This window comes from Otolemur garnettii, unplaced genomic scaffold (genome assembly GCF_000181295.1).
Source record: "Otolemur garnettii isolate 467f Iridium unplaced genomic scaffold, OtoGar3 scaffold00067, whole genome shotgun sequence".
Classification (NCBI taxonomy): Eukaryota; Metazoa; Chordata; class Mammalia; order Primates; family Galagidae; genus Otolemur; species Otolemur garnettii.
The window spans coordinates 1015340-1034769 of NW_003852462.1; the positions used below are offsets into that span (position 1 = coordinate 1015340).

General features: G+C 55.0%; 1 protein-coding gene across 1 annotated transcript in view; it reads left to right on the forward strand.

Moving 5' to 3' along the window:
• Positions 1–4: 4 nt before the first annotated feature.
• The window catches only part of SKI (SKI proto-oncogene), a gene marked incomplete at its 5' end in the record, with an annotated part of 67260 nt that continues 47834 nt past the window's right edge, over positions 5–19430 (forward strand). The window contains one exon of the mRNA XM_023515140.1: positions 5–928. Coding sequence (XP_023370908.1) covers positions 5–928 — 924 coding nt within the window. The remainder of the gene's footprint in view (positions 929–19430) is intronic.

Genomic DNA, 19430 nt, shown 5'->3' on the forward strand with positions numbered 1-19430 from the left:
CCCGGGGCTGCAGAAGACGCTGGAGCAGTTCCACCTAAGCTCCATGAGCTCGCTGGGCGGCCCGGCCGCCTTTTCGGCGCGCTGGGCGCAGGAGGCCTATAAGAAGGAGAGCGCCAAGGAGGCGGGCGCGGCCGCAGTGCCAGCGCCGGTTCCCGCAGCCGCCGAGCCGCCGCCCGTGTTGCACCTGCCCGCCATCCAGCCGCCGCCGCCTGTGCTGCCCGGGCCCTTCTTCATGCCGTCCGATCGCTCCACCGAGCGTTGCGAGACCGTGCTGGAGGGCGAGACCATCTCGTGCTTCGTGGTGGGCGGTGAGAAGCGGCTGTGCCTGCCGCAGATCCTCAACTCGGTGCTGCGCGACTTCTCGCTGCAGCAGATCAACTCAGTGTGCGATGAGCTCCACATCTACTGTTCGCGCTGCACGGCCGACCAGCTGGAGATCCTCAAAGTCATGGGCATCCTGCCCTTCTCGGCGCCCTCGTGCGGGCTCATCACCAAGACGGACGCCGAGCGCCTGTGCAACGCGCTGCTCTACGGCGGCGCCTACCCTCCGCCCTGCAAGAAGGAGCTGGCCGCCAGCCTGGCGCGGGGCCTGGAGCTCAGCGAGCGCAGCGTGCGCGTGTACCACGAATGCTTCGGCAAGTGCAAGGGGCTGCTGGTCCCCGAGCTCTACAGCAGCCCCAGCGCCGCCTGCATCCAGTGCCTCGACTGCCGGCTCATGTACCCGCCGCACAAGTTCGTGGTGCACTCGCACAAAGCCCTGGAGAACCGGACTTGCCACTGGGGCTTCGATTCGGCCAACTGGCGGGCCTACATCCTGCTGAGCCAGGACTACACGGGCAAGGAGGAGCAGGCACGCCTGGGCCGCTGCCTGGACGACGTGAAGGAGAAGTTTGACTATGGCAACAAGTACAAGCGGCGGGTACCCCGGGTGAGTGTCCTGGGCCTGGGAGCTGGGGCAGCCCCACCTGGGTGGGAGGCCCTCTGGGCGCCTTGGGCTTGGCCTCGGAAGGCTGCTTGGCCCGGAGTCTCAGCGTTCTGCTTTGTTCTGAGCAAATGCAGGGCATTGTCAGCGTTCTCATGGCCAGGGGCCCATGTTTTGGGAGAAGGTTCTCTTGCCTGACCCCTGGGGTGACCCCAGGGAGTAGGCCTGGTGGGTAACAAAGCTCTCCCCTCCCCCCACCCACAACCATCACCCAGATAGGCTGGATGGGGGGGGGGGGTCACAGTCCTTAAGTGCTTGCCCTGAGAAAAGAGGCCTGCTTTGGGCTGTGGGACATTAGATCTGCTAGGATTCAGGCTGGAAGACTTAGCTGAGGTTTTAGGACCTCCACAAGGTTGCTGACCTCACCTCAAAGCCTCACAGACTTGCACATGGGGGCGGCGGTTGCCTTCCCTTGGCCCCCAACCCCAGAGTTTCAGCAAGGCAGGGCCTGGTTTGCCACCAGCTCCCTGTTTTGTGCCTTTACGCCTTGGAACGCAGATGAAGCCAGGGGTCTGGGCTGCATGGCAGGGGTCCAGACTTGGTGCCCCCAGCTCTGCCTGTATTCTCTGGGTCCACATGAATCCCAGAAACCCCTGTGAGTGGTGAGGGCCACTGGGCCCCGGGTTCTGGCTTGGTCAGCAGGCTCCCAGGCTTGAGAGTTGGAGTTTCTGGCCTCCTACAGTTTGTTTGGGACTCACCCATTTCCTTCTTTGCTCTGAAACGCAGAAGGGTGCGGTACTGAGGGCCGCTGGCCGGGCGTTGTTGTTTGCCAGTTGGAGGATCTGTGGGATCCGGCCTGGGCAGCTCTCAGGCCTCTGGACATGGAAACCATTTGCTGGGGGCCTGGGGAACTTTCCGTTGTACACCTCCCTGAGTATTTGTAACTTTTCTTTTAAATATCCAGGCTTATTAAATTGCACACACAGAATGCTGCATTGGCTCAGCTATTCTTGGGAGGCCTAATTAATTCAGCTATTGCATCAAACTTTTTTTCTGAATCTGTGAATAGATGCTTCAGCCCGGTTTTCTCTGGGCGCCCCTCCAGCGGAGTGTCAGAGTCGTGGGGAGGAGGGGCTGTGGATGGAAACGAGGGGCTGTCGCCTCTGTTTAGAGGGGGCCGTTAAGCGTGTGTGTGCATGTGTGTTCAATGGTGTCCCTGCCCCCAGCTAGGGTGGCAGCCATCTGCAGACCCCCTCTGGGTCGGGGGAGGATGCTGGTGGTGGAGCTGTAGACACCCCAGCGGGCTTCAGATGGGGAGAGAGGCTGCAGCAGACATGATAGTGTTCCTTGTGAGGTGGGGGGGGCCTTCCCTTAGGGCACCTGCACCCTGGCTAGCACCCCTGCCCAAGGAGACCACGTGTGTGGGATGTGGTGGGCTCGGTCAGACGGGTGTGGGTTGTCTGTGGCCTGAGCGTCACTTATCTCATCTGAGCAGGGTGTGTCTGTGTTTGTTTTTGTCCGACTCTGGGCCATGTGTGTTTGTGGTCTTTCTGTCTTGCTAGTGCTGATGCAGTGGCTGGCTGTGCCTCTTTGTCATAGCTATGGTCCAGTGGCGCCCTGGTCATCTGGTTTCTCCCCACCTGCAGGCCTTGTGGTCCTGGGTGCCAGGGCCCCGGGTCTCATGGAGTGCCTGGTCTTGTCATGGGGCTGACCTGCAGCCTCCTCCAGTCCCTTCAACTGATGCTCTGGGGCTGCCTTTCCCTTTGGGGCTTCTAGTGTGGCTCTGAAATTTCATTTACTGAATGAGAAAGTGCTCCCTAGCCATGAGGAGACATGCTCAGTGTGACTGGTTGAGGTCTCTGGCCTGAGGGCTAGCTCAACCCTGCCCTGGCACTCATGGCTTCAGCCTGGGTCCTGGCACATTTGCCAGCTCCTGACTGCTTTTGGACAAGGGACTAAGGGCTGCTTCATCCTTCTGGTGGGGCACTTGCCCACCTGCTCCTTGGCCTGGGCATGGTGCAGTGGGCAGGGGCTGCTCCCACTCAAGACTTATATGACTGTAGTTGGCAGTTCTGGGCACATGGCTACCCTGAGACTCCCCTAGACCCTGCACTCAGTTGTCTGTGTATGCACGGGGCACCACGTGGGAAGGAGTGTCAGTGCCAGGATGGGCGTGGACACATGCTGCCGACCCCTTGTCCTAGAGGGAGTGGTCAGGCAGCCCCCCAGCCCCTGCTGGTCTTGAGGGGCTCCTCCCACTTGCCTCTTGATAGCTCATTCTTGGGATAGATTTTGATTTTTTTGCTTCTTTTGTAGCTTATTTTAATATTTTTGATCTCCTGAGGATGAGGGCAGAGGAACAAAGAATGTACTGGAACCATCTTTGCGGGGCCTGCTGTTCCCAGCAGGCGCTTGGGTTCTGCTGAAAGGGAGGGTGCTGGATGCCTTCTGGGTGCCTGCAAGGCATGGGCCCCAGTCTGCTGCCAGAGTGAACAGGGTTACTTCTTCTCTGCCACTGTGGTGGGGCGAGGCCCGTGAACTCCCCAGGGTCCCTGACGCCCTCATTACCTTTGCCTGTCCAACTTTGTTGGCAGCCTGGCCTTGGTGGGGTTGTGCTTCCTATGGTTGCCCCAGCATGGAACCGAGCCGGAGGTGGGGCTCTAGCTTCCAGCCCCGGAAACCCTGTGGGTGGACAGCTAGGCTAGAGGCCCTGGCATGTCAGCAGTACTGTGACAGTGTGAAGGGCTAGCAGTCCTCAGTGGTGCCCTGATGGCATGGTGGGCAGAGGAACTGTCTACCCTGTCTGGTGGCCATCAGGCCCAGCTTCCTTCCTGTGGTATAAACTGAAAGACCAGGCAGGTTGCCTGGGTTCTTGGCAAGTTACCTCTCAGGGACCCTTGTGGCCACTGTTCTCAGTTGGTGGGGTTGGTCTCACCTCCCCATTCTGTCCCTCACTGGCTTTGTGACTTGAACATGTTGCTCAGCCTCTGCCTCATTCTCGGATAAACTGGAGGCCACTGCCTTGTTGATCTTGGGTGTTTATATCTGACCATGGTGGGGTGTGGACAGGTTTTGCTGCTAGGAAACGTGGCAAAGAGGCACCCCTGAGCCTTACCTGCCCCACCCCTCTTCTTTGCCCCAGGGACGCTCTGTGCTCTGTCCCTTTTTCTGGGGTTGTCTGATAGCTCTTGGTCTGGACGGGCCTCCGTCTGTAGTTGGGCACTCAGAAAGGGAGACAGTGTGGCAGTGTGCGCTGCCATTTGGCCTGCTGCCCGGGACACGGCTCCTTGTCCCACAGGACGTCTTGCTGGGCAACCGAGTGCTGGCCTTTCAGGCTGACGACCAGGTGGTGCCTCCCGAGGCGGCAGCCGTGCCGCGGCGCCGGGGGTCCTCTCAGCTGCTGCCTGTGGTTGGAACGCTCCTTGACTGGAGGTTTGCGTAGTGCACGTTGTTGTGTTGTTCCTCTGCCCTTCAGACGCCTGGTCCCCAGAGGGGCCTGTCAGGTGGAATTGCTGTTTTTTGTGTGGGTCGAGGTGACCCTTAGGGGGAGGAGGGCTGATGGTCACTTGGTGTGAGTGGCTTGCCAGCCCACTGGATAGTGTTTAGGGAAGAACACCTGGCCAGGAAGTGGGTGCTGGGCTTTGGGACCCTCTGCAAATAAGTTGCACTTTGCTCTTTTAAGCCAGAGTGACCCTGGGAAAGGGCAGCATCAGGAGCTGGAGCTGACTTGCTTTTCCTGGGACCCATCGAGACAGGGCCTGTTGCAGTGTCTGGGCCTGCACTCAGTCGGGGGCCCGCGTGAGAGGGGCTTGCAGTCTGTCCTCCCCAAGCTTCCTGGGGCTTTGTGTTGGTTTCTCAGTCCAGAAGGAAGGCCAGCAGGGTCTTCTCAAGGGGAGAAGCAGTGACTCAAGAATGGGCTCTGGCTCCTGTCTGCACCATGGAGCCAGGAAGGGTTGGGGGGGGCGGTCCTGGGTGCCCACCCTGCCCACTCCTGCCGGGTGCCCTCCGTCCCCCTCCACGGGGAGCAGAGCCATTAGGTCACTCTGCTGGCATGTCTAGGACCCGGGCTGAGCCCCTCCCTGGCCTGGGGCAGCAGGCTCCTTGAGTGGCCCTCACTTGTGTCCTGAGTTTGGGGCAGCATGGAGCTGTGGGGGAGTAAGGTCACTGACTTCCAGTGTCTTGTTTCCCAACCTCTCCACAGCTGGTTGGTTTAGTGTCTGTCTCAGACTCAGGGACAGACAGGATACCACATGTGAGGAAGTCTGGGCTGAATGTGACCCGGCCCCGCCCCGGAGCCCAGGTTGGGACTGTTCCACGCCCAGGCGGGGCCTTCAGGAGGAGGTGACAGGGCCGGGCCAGTGCCCGGCCAGCACCCTGGCCGTCTGGCAGGAGATGTCCACTGCCGGCTGGGCGCTCTGTGGCAATAATGTGTCTCTTTCTAAGGATTGCGAAAGTTTGGGGAGGGTTTCTCCACTGGAAGAATTATGCAAGTTTCAACAGAAATGTTTTTAAAAAGTTTCTTTGTTTTGAGTCAAAATACAGAGGCTGAATTATTTCCTTAAGATCTGGGAGAACTGAGAAGGAAGGAAAATGCTCTTCCCCTCCTGACTGCCGGCCCCAGGGGCAGGGGTGGGGGTCATGGAAGGAGCCCTGGAGACTGACCTTTTACATCTGGGGGCTGGCCCCTTCTTGCCCTGGCTGTCATCTGCATGGGCGGAAGTGGGTTCCAATCAGTGTCCAGCACAATCACGGATGGTGTCCCTGGGGACCATGTGTGGCAGTGGCGACCATGAGGTCACCTTCTTGCCTGGGCAAACCTGACCAAGGTCTGCCTCCATCTGACCCCTCAGGGCTCGGTTGCTGCTCTGGAGACCAGGTGCCGCCTTGCTGTCTGTTGAGGCTACCTGGGGCCACCCCAGGGGAGTGCTTGGTACATTCTGATGGGCACTTTGGTGAGTGACAGCTCCCAGCGCAGCATCTTGTGGGTCTGAGAGCCTGTCCCAGTGGGCCTTTCTCCTAAGTGTGTTCCTTGCTGGGGATAGGGATGTCCTGCAGCTCTGGGATGTGCTGCCACCAGCGTCTACTATTTATTAAAATGACAGAGCACATTGGGGCATGGACTTTAAATGAGGGAGTGGGAATGCTGCTGATATCTGGAAGAAGGACTGAGTGGGCGGAGCACCCACACTGCCAGGGTCCAGCTTTGGCCTTTGCCTTATTTGAGTAATTCTCCTGTCTTTGGGTGGAAACCGAGACAGATAAGGGCCTCAGGAGAGGAGTTGTCATGAACCTGGGAGTAACTTGAATTCTATGTTGGCATTTGGCATTTATGTCTGGTCTGATGTTGCTTTTTGACTTACAAAGATTCAAAGAGTCTCTGGCTTCAAGATTTTGCAGCTGCAGGCAGTGGACTGGGAAGTCCAGGTGTGACTATCATCCTGCTCTGGGGATGATGTGTGGGGCTGTTTTGGAGGCTGCTTTTAGAGCAACCACTCATTGCTGAGCTGAGTGGGGCCTGGGGCCACTGGCTGTCATGGGTCATCAGTAGCTGTGCTCTTGGGTTAGAAAAGGGAACGTGGTCCTCTGCAGGAGCAGAGGTAGGTTCTTCCTTAGGTCTCTGTCTTTTCCTGCCCCTTTTGTGTTTTGGAGAAAGTGGTCCACTCAGGTCTTACTCGGGCACTCTAACCTTGGGTCTGCGGTGGAGTGCTCAGAACGCACTGCAATGTTATCCATGGCTGGTGGTGTACGTTCATGTTATTCCCAGCTTCGGTCCTGACTGGACAGGCCCTGACAGTGGCGTCCTTTGAAAGAAACAGCCCCTGAAAGACGACTCCTCCAGTCTTATGTGCCTTGGGCTGGTGGCCTCGGGCTAGGCTTGTCCTGATGGGCACTGGCTAGGGTCCCGCAGAGGCAAGGGTGTCTTTTTTTTGTTTTGTTTTGTTTTGAGACAGTCTCACTATGTCACCCTCAGTAGAGTGTTGTAGCCTCACAATTCACAGCAACCTCAAACTCTTGGGCTCAAGTGATTGTCTTGCCTCATTCTCCCAAGTAGATGGGATTATAGTCACTTATCACAAGGCCCAGCTATTTTTTGTTGCAGTTGTCATTGTTGGTTAACTGGCAAGGGTTGGTTAGTTGGTTCGAACCCGCCAACTTGGTGCCGTAACCACTATGCTACGGGTGCCAAGCCAAAATGTTACTTTTTTTCCCTGATATTTTTGGCAATCTTGTTGGGACTTGCTGGTATGTGGCACACAGTGCTCTGGGGGCCCGGGCACTGACCATGCTCAGGTGTGGCCAGTCCCCTTCTTAATTCATGCCCTGCACTGAGCTCTATCCGTGGGGGTTCTCAGAGGTCTGTGCCTTTTGGGGAGGTCAATGGAGGCCTTTTGGACCCCACCTAGGACAGGAATTTAAGGAGCTGACCTGCCTGGAGAGGCTGGTTTTTAGCAGGTCCAGTGCATGTGGTGTCAGGGGCTTCTCTGCCAGGTGCTGTGCTGGGGCCAGCCTTGTGGTCCCTGCCTGGTGTGACCCAGTGTGGTCAGAGCAGGGTAGGGTGGGCATCCCTGGGCCCCATCCCTCCCCTGCCGATCCCTGGAGGTTTGTTCAAGAGTTACAATGCTTGGGGAACTCAAACTATTCCTGGAAAGCAGTTTGTTCTTGTGTCTCCCTGCCTGGCCCCCTAGACCACAGTCTTTGCATGGCAGTGGACGAGGCTCACAGCTGCCCTGGCGCTCTGGCTTTACCTGGTTGTGGTTCCTCCGACAGCCAGGCCGAGTAGGGCCTCTGTGCTCTGAACATGCTGTTTCCAAGCTACCCTGCAAGGTAGCAGAAGCCCTCCTGGCCCTCCATGGCATTTGTGGGGCCCCTGGACACAGCAACTTCCTGCCACACTGGTCCCTGATGCCTGAGGGTGGTGGCAGCCCTATGGCTTCTTCTCTGGAGGTGGTGAGAGCTTGTGGCACTGGGGTGAGGGACTCCTCTGTTGGAGGTGAGTGGGGTCTGGACTCGAGCCCTGGTCTGGGGGGGAGTGCACTGTGGATGGGGCAGCCAGCCACGTGGGCAGTGCATGAGTGCTCATGTGGCACTTGAGAGAGTGTATGTCTCCCGAGCCATGTGTGCTGCCAAATGTCCAGTGACCTAGTGAAGGCTGTGTTTAGAGTCAGCTCTGTTGCCAGGATGGGCCGTGGGGTCTGTGCTGGTGAGGGCCTGGCATCTGCCCTTCCCCTGCACTGTGGGGCTGGCTATAGAGGGGCCTAGGGTGGGAGGCCAGAGGGAGGTGGGGACCCGCGCCTGGTCCTGGATGCGGCTGGCAGCGTGCTCGCTCCGCCTCACCTGCTGCCTCCCTGCTTTCTGGCGTTACTACCATGTTGCCCAAACCATTAAAAAAACTCTACTCCCAAGTTGAATGATATGCAAATGTAGTCAATTAAGCGAGGGGATTTTAATTAGCAGTTTAAGTTCATGTGTGAAGTGTCTTGCCTTAATTACTTGACAGTTTTGTTGTAAATTTGCTAAGTTTTTTTTTGCAGAACTATCAAAACTGTGATTTTTTTTTTTTTAACATTCTTGTATGCAATAAGTGTCGCCCAGCTCGCCTGACCCTAGTGGATTTTGTCTCAATTTATAAAGCTCTTTAAACTGTGAAAACAAGGTAAACCCTGAGGGTTGGCTCCATGTGGCTCCCTGTGCTTAGCTGTGCTCTGTTTTCCAGAGCATGGGTTGGCAATGGGCAGGGGCTGCACGGCCTTGGGCTCCTGAGTGTGGGGGGAGAATGTGAGGAACCTTTGTCCAGGTTGGATCCTGGCTCCTGATGGCAGCGTCTGAGGCCCAGGGACACTGAGACGTCAGGTGGAGTCAGGAAGGGCTTCGTGGTGGGGGCGGGGGTTGGGCCCCAGCATGAGAGCCATTAGGACTCAGGCCTGGGAACCCATGCGGACAGGGGCCTGTGTCCACCCCTAAAGGGTGGTTCTGGCTGCCTTGGGGTTTCATGGTTCACTCGGCAAGTTCTAAGTTCCTGACCATCTGAGAGCCTCATTTTGATTTTCTTGAACCAGAAGTGGTTCCATGATGCTGGGGTTGGGAAGGTGGCCTGTGTCCCTGTCCCGCCTGCCAGTGCCCTTCTCACCCTGTCCTTCAGGATGTTCAGTGTGGATGGAGTGATTGGTACAGCTTGCTTCATCTTGCCTGCTACTGAAAGTTGTCTACTGAATGAGGGTCCTGTATGGTTTTCCTGCCTCTGCCAGGTTAATTCCCCAGTTGAGCTTGATGTCTGGTATAGGTAGGTTTTTTGTCTCATCATTTAAACATTTTTATTTGTATCATGATTTTTCTGTTGACTAAACTTGACTCTAAATGAAGGACAAGATCTGTTTTCACTCTGAAGTGTGTCTGTGACATCTTGTGTCCTGGTTTCCTCTGTGAGGCATGGCCTGGGGGCTGAGGATGGCACCACAACAGGGACACTGTCCCCGGGGTTCCACTCCCCTTGGCTGTCCCAGAGTTGGAGGAATGGGGGAGGGTGGGAGCAGCCTTGGGGTGAAGGTCTGATCCTTCTGAGACATGAAATGTGAGTGCAGCTGCTCTGGCCCAGGCTGCTGTAGATGCTGAATTTCCAAAGGCACATGGCTCTCTAGAGGATCTGTGGGGGTTGCCTGGCCTTGCAGCAGGAGGCCCTCCTGGTGGTGGTCTCAGGAGACCGCAGAGCTCAGCCTGCTGGGCAGGGCTCCCGGGGGCCGTTGGGCCGTGGCAAAGGAAATCAAGTAGATTTTAAGGTGCAAAGTTATATCTAGCAGAGGCAGTAGTATTGTGTTAGAGAAAGACCTTGGTGATCATAAGTGGAGTTCTTTCTCCTCTTTAGTTACAACCCCTGCAGGGGATGCTGCCCATGCAGGTCTCTGTGGGAGGATGCTGGCATTCTGCCCACTGCTGAGGCTCTGGTGGGTGGGGAGAGAGGCACAGCGCCCTCCTGTTCGCCTGGCAGATGGAAGGCAGGAGCAAAACAGTTGACTGACCAACACAGACCAACATAGAACTATGTGTGCAGTTCTGTATGTGTGCAGGCCATGGCCCCTTCTTGCCCCTCTGGGGAGGGTGGCCCCTTCCCTTGAAGTGTGGCCCAGCATTGCCAGGAGGGGCAGTCAGGGACAGGGGGCTCTGTTCCGGTCAGTCCCCTTCCCTGGTCTGGGCCCTGTGATGTCCTTGGTTAAGCTCTTGTCAGGGGCTACTGCCAGGGTGTCACATGTGGGTTGCAGGTAAGGAGTTTGCAGAGGCTCTGTGGTCACCCAGCATGTGTGGCCGCTGACATTTTCTCCTTGAAATTCGAGGTTATTTGAGGTGAGAAAACCAGACATTGTGCCCTGCTGGGCAGAGCCCTGTGGAGGGCTGGGGTCCCTGGTAGGCAGTGCTGTTCTGTGCTGTCATTGCGAATGTGGGGCTCCATATGTCTGTGGACTACAAAAATGCAGCCTTTTATGGAAAATTCTGGCTCACATCAAGTGACTACCCACTTCACGTGCCCAGTTCAGCAGTCACTATCATCTTGCCTGTGTCGCTTCATTTAGCTCCTCCCTCCTATTTTTGCCATGGAACTGTATTTTTTTTTAACCAAATCCCAGGTATCATCTTATTTCATATTTTATATTTAAGTCTAATAGATGTGGAATTGTAAAAAATCATGACTGTGACACCGCTAATGTATCGGCAAAGCTAGCGAGAATTTCTTGATACTAGCTGGTGCTCAGTCTCTGCTGTCCCAGATGGCTCTTCTGCGGCTGCTTGTGGGGATCTGGGGACATCACTGCTTCTGGCTGTTAGGTCTTCTGTGCCTGTGTGGTGCCATCAGCAGGGACAGTCCCGAGTGTGGCCTGAGCCTGGCAGAGGCGATGTCCTTTCCTCTTGAGATGCACAGAGGTGGTGCTGTAGTGTGTAAATCGAATGAGTACACATTTTCCCATACATATCACTGGGAAAGCGGCTGGTTTAGGCTCAACAAGGAACCCTAGAATGGTAGAGAAATGTGCAGAGTGATCCTGTGTGCCTCCCTCACTGGTCATCTTTGCCACACTGAAAGTCTCTTTTTATTTGGGTTTTTCCTCATGCATGCTGTATGGTCCACCTTTTTCACTGAACAAGACAGGTGTCACAGGTGTTCCTGTTTGAGGTTCACTATAGAAATGCCATCTTAACATCCCTTTAGAAAACAAGCTAAAAGCACATGGTGACAATTTTTAAATAGTACAGATGGGTATAAAAAGCAAACTTGAGCACATCTGCAGAATTGCACTGGCCCTTCTCCACCTAATGTCCCGGAGTGCCATTGGCCAACTGTGTAGTGTTTTAGAATATTGGGTTGTGGGTTCTGGAATTTATTTAATGTCAAGGGCACACGCTGTCTTCTGTCACTGCAAATGGTGCTTCAGGGGTTGTCCTTAACACAAGCACGTCCCAGAAACTCCTTGTCGGTGTGGCAGCACAGAGCCTGCTACCCGCTCACCACATGCCAGTGCTCCACCCACTGTGTGCTCTGGGGGCTGTCCAGATCCCTTTGAGCAAGGCTGGTTCACAGCGGTGCTCTTGCTGGGAGCTTTTGTGCTTCTTCCTGGCTGACTGTTCTCATTCTTGACCTCGGGATAAGAGCAGATGCTGTTGGGTGTATCTTGGTGACATTCGTGTGTGAGCTGCTTGTGTGTCTGGAACGTGGGCCTAGGAATGAAACAGCTTGTCAGAGGGCCATCAGTGGGGTCAGCCTGTCCTGCAAAGTACCCTGCCTTCCCTGCCTGTTGGTTTTATTGGGTGTCAATGCTTGGGCCATGTGTGGTGCTGGGTGTGTGGGGTGAGCTGCTGAGAAGAATGGGGGTCAGTACGTGTGCATCATTTACTGGAGCACGTGTGCAGGTGCCACCAGAGTGCGTCTTTGTGTCTTTGCCATCTGAATCAAGTGGGGTGATTATGTTTGTGCTGAGATCTTTGCAAACATCTCTGGTCATCTTCTCATGAACTTCTGAGACCCCCAATCATAGGGCATCTTAAAGGGCTGTAGATGTTACACCTTACCAAAACTTTGCTCTCAACAGCGTGTAGTCTACATGCCACAGAATTAAGAAGCTGGCTATTTTCCTGCCTCTTTATGCTTTTAAGACACTGTCATTTGGAGTATCTTTCTTAATTTGGAAGGTGAAAAATCTCATTGTTTAATTCGCATTTCTGTGCTTTCTATTGGGGTGGACCATTTTGTTTTTAGTCTTTTTCCCTGCAATTGGCCATTTGCCTTGTACGTGTTTGTACCACTCCATGGTAGGAAGTACATTCGTATTCTCTCTTCCTTTTATAAGATCGTCTCATTGTTGCCCAGGCTGGAGTAGTAGCGTCACAGCTCACTGTAACCTCCAACTCCTGGGCTCAAGTGATTCTCCTGCCTCAGCCTCCTGGTAGGTAGCTGGGACTACAGGCACCCACCATGCCCAGATAATTTCTGGTTTTTTGTAGATATGGGGTCTCACTATACTGTGTAGGATGGTCTCAAACTCCACCTTTGGCCTCCTGATGTGTTGGGTTTATAGCAGTGAGTGGCTGTGCTGGCTGGATTTGTGTTCCCGTGCAGGTGTCGCCAGCACAGCCCTATCTCTGGGACTTGTCCCTCTTCCCAACTGAGGCTCTGTCCCTGTAAACACTTAACTGCCCCAGCCCTGCAATACCAGGCTTCTCTCTGTCCCTGTGGATTTGGCTGCTCCAGGGATTCACACTCAGACGCTGTTCTCTTAGTGACAAGGTTATTTCACTTGGTGTGATGTCCTCAGGGGTTGTACACATTACAGCAGGTGTCAGGTGTCAGAATTTCCTTCCTGTTTATGAGTGGGTAATGTTCCCTGGTATGGCTGGATCCATTTTGTCTGTTCATTTCTCCCTGGACACTTGTGAAGATAGTGTGTGGACATGCCTGAGACCTGTCTCACGGTGCTGCTGTGAACGTGGTGTGCACACACACGCCTGAGACCTGCCTCATGGTGTTGCTGTGGGGATACTCTGAGACCTGCCTCCAGTTCTTTTGGGTATAGGCCCAGGATTGTGTGCTGGGCCAGTGGTAATTCTGTTTTTTTTCTTTTGTTTTTTTTTAGAGATGGAGTCTTTATCGCCCACAGTAGAGTGCTGTGGCATCACAGCTCACAGCAACCTCCAGCTCTTGGGCTTGGGTGATTCTCTTGCCTCAGCCTCCCAAGAAGCTGGGACTATAGGCGCCTGCCACAATGCCAATCTATATTTTTGTTGTAGTTTGGCCAGAGCTGGGTTTGAGCCTTTGAACCTGCCACCCTCGGTATAGGCCTGGTGTCTTACTCACTGAGCCATAGGCGCCACCCCGTTTTTTCTTTTTCTTTCTTTTTTTTTTTTTTTTTGAGACAGAGCATCAAGCTATCCCCTTGGGTAGAGTGCCATGGCATCACAGCTCACAGCAACCTCCAACTCCTGGGCTCAAGCGAGTCTCCTGCCTCAGCCTCCCAAGTAGCTGGGACTACAGGCACCTGCCACAACGCCCGGCCATTTTTTGGTTGCAGCCATCGTTGTTTGGGAGGCCCGGGCTGGGGATTCAAACCTGCCACCTTAGGTGTATGTAGCTGGCGCCTTAGCCGCTTGAGCCACAGGCGCCTTAGCCGCTTGAGCCACAGGCACCGAGCCTGTTTTTTAACAAAGCAGTTTCTGCTTGGGCTATGCCCTTCCGTGGTCCTACCAACAGCGCTGCTTCAGGAGCCTACTTCTCCACATTCTTTTAACGCTTGTTTTCTGGTTTTTCACAGTAGCCATCCTAAGGGGTGTGAGGTGGGTCTCAGTGTGGTTTGGGTCTGCAGGTCCCTGGTGACCGCTGGTGCTGAGCATCTTGGCCTGGGCTTACTGGCCTTTGGTGTGTCTTCTCTGGAGAAGTGCCTATTCAAGTCCTTTGCTCAGTTTGAACTGGGTTTTGGTACTCCTCTATTCTGGATGCGAATCTCTTTCCCATTGTAAATTCCTGTCTCTTGTCCCATAGGTTAATAATGTCTCTGTTGCTAGAGGCTGCCCTCCCTCCCCACTGGTGTGTTGGGAGCACTCACTGCGGGCTCCTTCCTGTTTGTAAGAGGCTCTGAGTGGGTTTTGGTGCTGGGCTGCCCAGGTCTGCAGATCTGTCCCCTACCCCCTAGCCAGGCAAGGCCCTGCTGAGGATTGTGGTGTGCTTGTGAGGGGCTCCTGCCCAGCACATAGGTCACAGCCACCTGCTGGCATGAAGGACTGAGCCCTGCAGGGGGGAGTGAGTATCCTAGCAGAGCACAATAGGCTGGGACACCTATTTGTGCCTGGTTTGTGGCAGTTGGAGAGACCCTGTGGCCCCAGGGTCTAGTCTGTGGGGTGGAGACCCCACCTACCCCCAGCGCCCAGGGCCACTCCTGCTTTCTGGGGAGGCCTTGAGTGTGTGTAGCTGGTCAGGGCAGAGCCTGGACAGATGCCTGGTCCAGCCTAGGGCCTGAGAAGGGCAGCAGGGAGGGTTTCAGGCTCTTGGCTCAGTGAGCTGTCTGCATCTTTCTTAAGCTAGATTCAGGAGAAAGTTCTTTTTAAAGAAATGATGGCTTCACTGAAAGATGATACCACTTACCACACAAAGGCCTGCATTCCTGTTTTTTAAATCTTTTCTCCAGATGTGGCCATGTGGTGGGCCCAGAGCAAGGTACTGTTTTACTGGCAGTCATTAGAAATATCTTTTTAGGATGGGGTGTGGCCACCAGGCAGGAGGGACACCCCCTTGCCCTGGGTGCTTGGGGGTGATAGGGATAGCCTGCTGGCTCAACCTTAGCTTTTCCCACAAATGGGGGGCTGGGGCTGATTTTCTCAGGGTCAGGACTCAACTCCTTCACCTTCCTGGGCTCCCAAGTTGCCCTTGAGGCCTGTCTGGCTCTAGGAGAGAGTGACCAGGAGCCCCGCTTCTCGCACCAGCCACCCCCTGGGTGTCTTCCCTCCTGCCTCTTTCAGGAGGGCTTCTAGGTTAGGGCCGGCTCCAGGCCTGTGTTGGACTAGTTTGGTTCTGTTGGTGACAGGTGGCCCAGGCTGGGTCTCCTCTGCATCGGGCTTTGGTACCTTGCTGAGTGGCCATGGCTTGTGTGTGTGAGAGACCCTGGTGTTTATGGGGATCTGCGACCCTTCCCCAGAGCCTGATGGGACCTGGCCAGTTGCTTCTCCACATGACAAGACTGAGAGGTTCCTGACGGTCAACTCAACAGTGTCCATGTTGCTGCCAATGTCCCAGGGTTGCAGCAGCTGTGCTGGTGACTCAGCCTATCGACTTCTGCTTCCGTTACTTGGTTTTCCAAAGGCCCCATCTTGGCCTCCGTGTCAGGAACAGGCTTGGACCCTGGGGCGGGTTCCTGGCGAGGTGACCGCTCCACTCTTCTGTCTGGCTTTGTCTTAACTGTTGAATATTAATGATGGGGGCTGGGGAATGAGGGTGGCACTGGGTGGGGGGAGTGGCTCTTTAAAGAAGAGACCTTCCTTTTTGTTTTGCAAATATCCCTGGGGTACCAGCCCATGGGGGTAAGGACACCCCTGGTGGATTCAAAAGGGAGGCCTGGCTGGGGAGCCTGAGCAGGCAGCCTTTGACCCCAGGCGGAGGGTGGCTTTTTGTTTTTGGGTATAAAGAAAGAAAGAGAGAGAGAGAGAGAGAGATGAGAGAGGGGGCCAGTCCCTGCAGCCTGGGCTAGCTTCACCTGCTGTTGTCCTTGAGTGAGGTGAAAACAGGCATAGCTGGATTTGGTTTTTATTTTATTTTATTTTATTTATTATTATTATTATTTTGGCTGGGGCTGGGTTTGAACCCACCACTTCCGGCATATGGGACTGGTACTCTACTCCTTTGAGCCACAGGCACCGCCCTGGATTTGTTCTTTTTCTGCTCCTGTCTTCTCTGCAAGTAGTGGTTGTCGTGATGTTTTATTTCTGGTCAGGTAGAAGTTTCCAGGAGCTTAGAGGCAGTGCTGCACAGATATGGGCTGTTAAGACCTGGAGACTCTGGGTCAGCACCTGTGGCTCAAGTGGCTAAGGCGCCAGCCACATACACCTAAGGTGGTGGGTTTGAATCCAGCCCAGGCCCGCCAAAAAACAACAGTGATGGCTGTAACCAAAAAATAGCTGGGCATTGTGGCGGGCGCCTACAGTCCCAGCTACTTGGGAGGCTGAGGCAGGAGACTCTCTTGAGCCCAGGAGTTGAAGATTGCTGTGAGCTATGATGCCACTGTACCCAGGGGGACAGCTTGAGGCTCTGTCTCAAAGAAAAAAAAAAAAAAAAGACCTGGAGACTTGGCCTGGGGCCTGGTGTGGCCATGTCCTTACTCTGAGCTTGGGTCATGTCTCTTCTTAGGGCCTCAGTTTCCCGTGAGCCTCTCTTCCTTTGGCAGAGGCAATTTCAGGAGGTGAGCCTGGCTGATGGGTGGCTGGTCACCTGATGGACACCTGCAAGTGCTTGCTGTCCCAGAGGACTTGGTGTGAGTGGTCAGCGAGCTGCAGACTCAGAGCGTGAGCGGTTGGCGGAGCTGTAGACTCAGGCATGTGCTGCTGCCCTAATGGGCTGGTCAAGGTTGAGGCCAACTTCTATCATGCAGCGTTCTCAGTGCAGTGTGCAGAACACATCTCACCTGGGCCTCGGGGTTGTGTCCTAGAGGCTTTGGGGCACAGGCTGAGGATGCAGGCTGGGTGTGCCTGGCAGTGCTGCTGTGCACCAAGTTCGGCCTCTGAGGTAGCCCAGGCTCTGTGCAGAATGAGATTGACATGAGGTGTTCTCGTGGCACAGCTTCCTGTGGCCCACAGTGGCAGCTCCTCACTCACAGCTGATGTGAGGGGGCTGAAACTGGCCCCCCGCTCAATTCTTGCGGGAAAAGAGACTTTCATCAAATGGGAATAAGGCGGTGTGTGGCGAGCTGGCTCAGGGCACCATCCTGCTGCAGGGCCTAAAAGGAGGGAGAACGGAGCCAGCATCTTAGGTGGACTCCAGCCTCTCCCTGCAGCCCGGCCCAGCCCTCAGACGCAGCAGTGGTTGTACAGGCAATTGGACTAGATTGGAGGTGTGTTTGTTCCTGGGATTTAATGGTTCAGGAAAGTGGGAACTTTCAGATTCAGTGTCATGCTGGTTTCAGTTTGGATGCCTTGGTGCCTGTTTAGGAAAAACCATAAACGGGGCTGTGGTGAGGCCCTGCCACAGGGCTGGTGGCCCTTCCTTGCACTCTTCTGGGTTTCCCTCAGCCCTGTGTCCTTCCTGGGTGCAGGCAGCCTGTTTGCGAGCTGCTGCCTCTCTGCAGTGTGGAGATGTCTTCAAACCCACCGTGAAGTTGCAGGAACACCATAGCGGGTCCCTGTCCCTGAGCCAGCTGCTCTTACTTTGCCACGTGGCCTGTATGCTCCACGGGCTGCTTGGTCAGGTTTTGCTGGTCCTTTGAGAGCATGCTGCCCTCAGTGAGGTTCTTCCCCAGCGCTCAGTGTGAACTTCCTAACAAGGGCAGGTGGTGTGTGACCATGGGGTAGTGGCCAAGTCCAGGCTGCCGGGCCCCACCCCCACCCTGCCCATTGTGTCCCTTTTTTTTTTTTTTTGAGACAGAGTCTTACTTTGTCTCCCTTGGTGGAGTGCCATGACGTCACAACTCACAGCAACTCCAACTCTTGGGCTCAAGTGATTCTGTTGTCTCAGCCTCCCAAGTAGCTGGGACTGCAGACGTCCACCACAGTGGCTGGCTATTTTTAGGGACAGAGTCTCACTCTAGCTCAGGCTCATCTCGAACCTGTGAGCTCAGGTAATCTACCCTCCTCGGCCTCCGAGAGTGCTAGGATTATAGGTGTGGGCCACTGCATGCACCTGGCCCCTCACTGTGTCCTTTTTGGGGTTTGCTTTGGTCCAGAACCTGCCCCAGGTTCAGCCACCTTCTCTCCTAAGCCCCATTCCACTGGGGCAGCCCCTCAGCTGCCCTTGCCCTCAGGACACTGTGCACAGGAAGGTCTGTGGTAGTAGGTCGCAGGCCAGGAGGCACCCTGGTCAGCAGCCGGCAGCCTCACCCAGCTTGCCTCAGGCCAGCCTCTCCCTTGGTCGTTAATAAGTAATCTGTGGGAAGACTTTAGACTCTGTGTGTCCCTGTCCTGCAAACCTTCTCCCGGTGGGTCAGGTTCCTAGGAGTTTGCCCGCACAGTGGTGGTTACTGCTCCACTGCCAGGAGCCTTTTGCCGGCTGCTGTCCTGCTTCTCTGATTCAGTACCACTGTGGACTGTGGTTTTTTTTTTTTTTTTTGAGATAGTCTCACTGTGTCACCCTCAGTGGATTCATCATAGCTCACATCAACTTCAAACTCTTGGGCTTAAGCAATTCTCTTGCCTTAGCCTCCCAAGCAGGTGGGACTACAGGCGCCTGCCACAACGCTCGGCTATTTTTTGGTTGCACTTGTCATTGTTGTTTTAGTGGGCCCTGGCTAGGCTCAAACTCACCAGCTTTGGTGTACATGGCTGGCGCCCTACTCACTGAGCTACGGGTGCCAAGCCTGGACTGTGTTTTTAAATAATCATTGTTATTGTCCATTCTTGCCATTATTTTGGTGCTAAATCGCCCTTCATGTGATGGGGCTGCCTCCATTGCTGCTGATGTCCTCAAGAGCAAGCACAGCACTATTGGGCTTCCAGCTGCCTGCATGGCTCGTGGACACATCACATCGTGTGGCTCGTTGAGTCCTGACTGGATTATCCAGTTGAGGGCCATGTGGGGTTGTGCCTTCAACAGAGCCCTTGCTTGGGATTGAGTTCTGGCGGGTTCTGATGGTTCCAAGACCAGAGAGCTGCTCCAGAGCTCTCACTGCTGCAGGTTCTGCATTCTGGACACTTGTCTTGCAGGAGAAGCAGGGCTGGAACTCAGGTCATGGCACCTTCCAGTGGGCAGCCTGCTGAGCTCGAGGTGGGGGGATTGCTTTGGGGGAGGAGCCATTCCCAGGCTGCAGTGGCCATTTTGTAGCAGGAGATAGGCAAGGTTCCTGGCTGGAATCCGGCCTTGTGGACGGAGAAGGCGTCCATGGCCAGCGTCCAGGCCATGGAGTATACTCAGCTGTTCTGAGTGGCACCACGGCATCATTGGTCAGACATTGTGCTCCAGGTGGGTTCACCATGATGCAGTGGGCCTGAGGTCTGGCCCTGTGGGGCTGCCCATTGTCTTGCCTGTTGGTTCTGGATGTCAGGAAGGTTTCCTGTCAGAGGAAGCCATCTCTGGGTGGCACCTGCTGCATACTGGTCTAGCCTGTCCCTGAGCAGTGGTGCTCATGGCAGGGGCAGGAGGGCTGGATTCTGCCCTCCCCCATGGGTCTCTGTGCCTGGGGGCCATTGCCCTGAGAATCATAGAACTGTAAAGACTCAAGATCTGTTTAGATGCTTATTTGGCTGCTTTTCTTTTTAATTTACTAGACGTTCAGTTGGGACACATTGGAAATCTAGCCCACCAATGCATTGTGACAGGTGCCTCCCCTGCCTGGTG